The 1,388-nt window shown below is 46.3% G+C and overlaps 1 protein-coding gene across 1 annotated transcript; it reads left to right on the plus strand.

The window, feature by feature from the left end:
• Nucleotides 1-221: 221 nt before the first annotated feature.
• On the plus strand, nt 222-695 carry LOC137614666 (uncharacterized). Its single transcript, XM_068344383.1, has one exon. The coding sequence runs from the start codon at nt 222-224 to the stop codon at nt 693-695; it is 474 nt and encodes a 157-aa protein (XP_068200484.1).
• The last annotated feature ends 693 nt before the right edge of the window (nt 696-1,388 follow it).

Here is a 1,388-nt window from a genome sequence, read left to right on the forward strand (position 1 = left end):
CAGACAAACTCGGAGTCATTCTTAACTTGTCTCCACTCAATAAGTTCATCAAGAACAACAAGTTCTGGATGCTTACTTTGTAACACATAAGGACCCTTCTGCCAAAAGGGGCGTTCACGGTCTCAATAGATCTGGCAGATGCTTACTGGCATCTCCCGATGAGTTGCCTCTTCTCCTACCTAGGATTCAGACTACAGAAGAAGTAGTTTGTCTTCAGAGCAATGCCTTTTGGACTGAACACAGTCCCAAGGATATTCACCAAGCTAGCAGACACAGTTGTTCAACAGCTACACACCGAAGGTGTTCAAGTGGTAGCTTACTTAGACGATTGGTTGGTATGGGCAGCATCCAAGATTATTCGTCTGCAGGCAGCGCAAAAAGTGATCCAGCTTCTGGAACACTTAGGTTTCAAAATCAACTTTAAGAAGTCTCGTCTCACTCCAGCTCAACAGTTCCAGGGGTTGGGAATCCAATGGAACTTAAAGTCACACCACCTCTCCATTCCATCCAAGAAGAGGAGAGAGATAGCGGGATCTGTCAGGAGACTAATCCGTTACAAAAGGATTTCAAAACACCAACAGGAAAGAGTCTTGGGTTCTCTACAGTTTGCAGCAGTGACAGACCCAGTGCTAAAGTCTCGTTTAAAAGGGAAGTCTGGAGGAAATACGCATCGAATGCTTGAAGGGATCAACTAAGGTTAACTCCAGCCTTGTTGCGCAGACAATTAAAGCTGTGGTCCACAGCCAAGAGTCTAGCGCGGATAGTTCCCCTGCAACCACCACAACCCTAGGTAGTGATCCATACGGAGGTCATTCTTACGACAGGAAGGTGCAAGGGATTTGGTCACGCCAATTCAAAAGATTTCATATCAACATTTTGAAAGCTATGGCAGTGGTCCTGACATTGAAGAGACTATCTCCTCACAGATCAACCCACATCAGGTTGGTCCTGGACAGCGAAGTGATAGTGAGGGTCTAATCGACAAGGGTCGAGATCACCTCACATCAACAATGTGATTTTATCCATCTTCTACCTGGCAAGGAAGAAGAGATGGCACTTATCAGCAGTTCATCTAAAAGGGTTCCGCAATGTGATGGCAGACGCTCTATGCAGGCGAAAGCCCATAGAGACAGAATGGTCCTTGGACACAGACTCTTTCTCCTTCATCTTAGGAAAAGTCCTAGAACTGCAGATCGACATCTTCGCAATGAGCGACAACAAGAAACTATCTCGTTACGTAGCCCCTTACCTGGACCCTCAAGCAGAAGCAATGGATACCATGTCTCTAGACTGGAACAGATAGAATTACATTTACCTGTTTCCACCAACCAATTGCCTGCTGAAAGTCCTTGACTAGCTAAGATCCTTCAGAGGGACGGCAGCGGCGG

Source organism: Palaemon carinicauda, chromosome 1, assembly GCF_036898095.1.
Source record: "Palaemon carinicauda isolate YSFRI2023 chromosome 1, ASM3689809v2, whole genome shotgun sequence".
Taxonomy (NCBI): Eukaryota; Metazoa; Arthropoda; class Malacostraca; order Decapoda; family Palaemonidae; genus Palaemon; species Palaemon carinicauda.

Bases quoted from the DNA above. Each gene is read 5' to 3' on its own strand.
- LOC137614666 (XM_068344383.1), top strand. From the start codon at position 222: ATGCCTTTTGGACTGAACACAGTCCCAAGGATATTCACCAAGCTAGCA.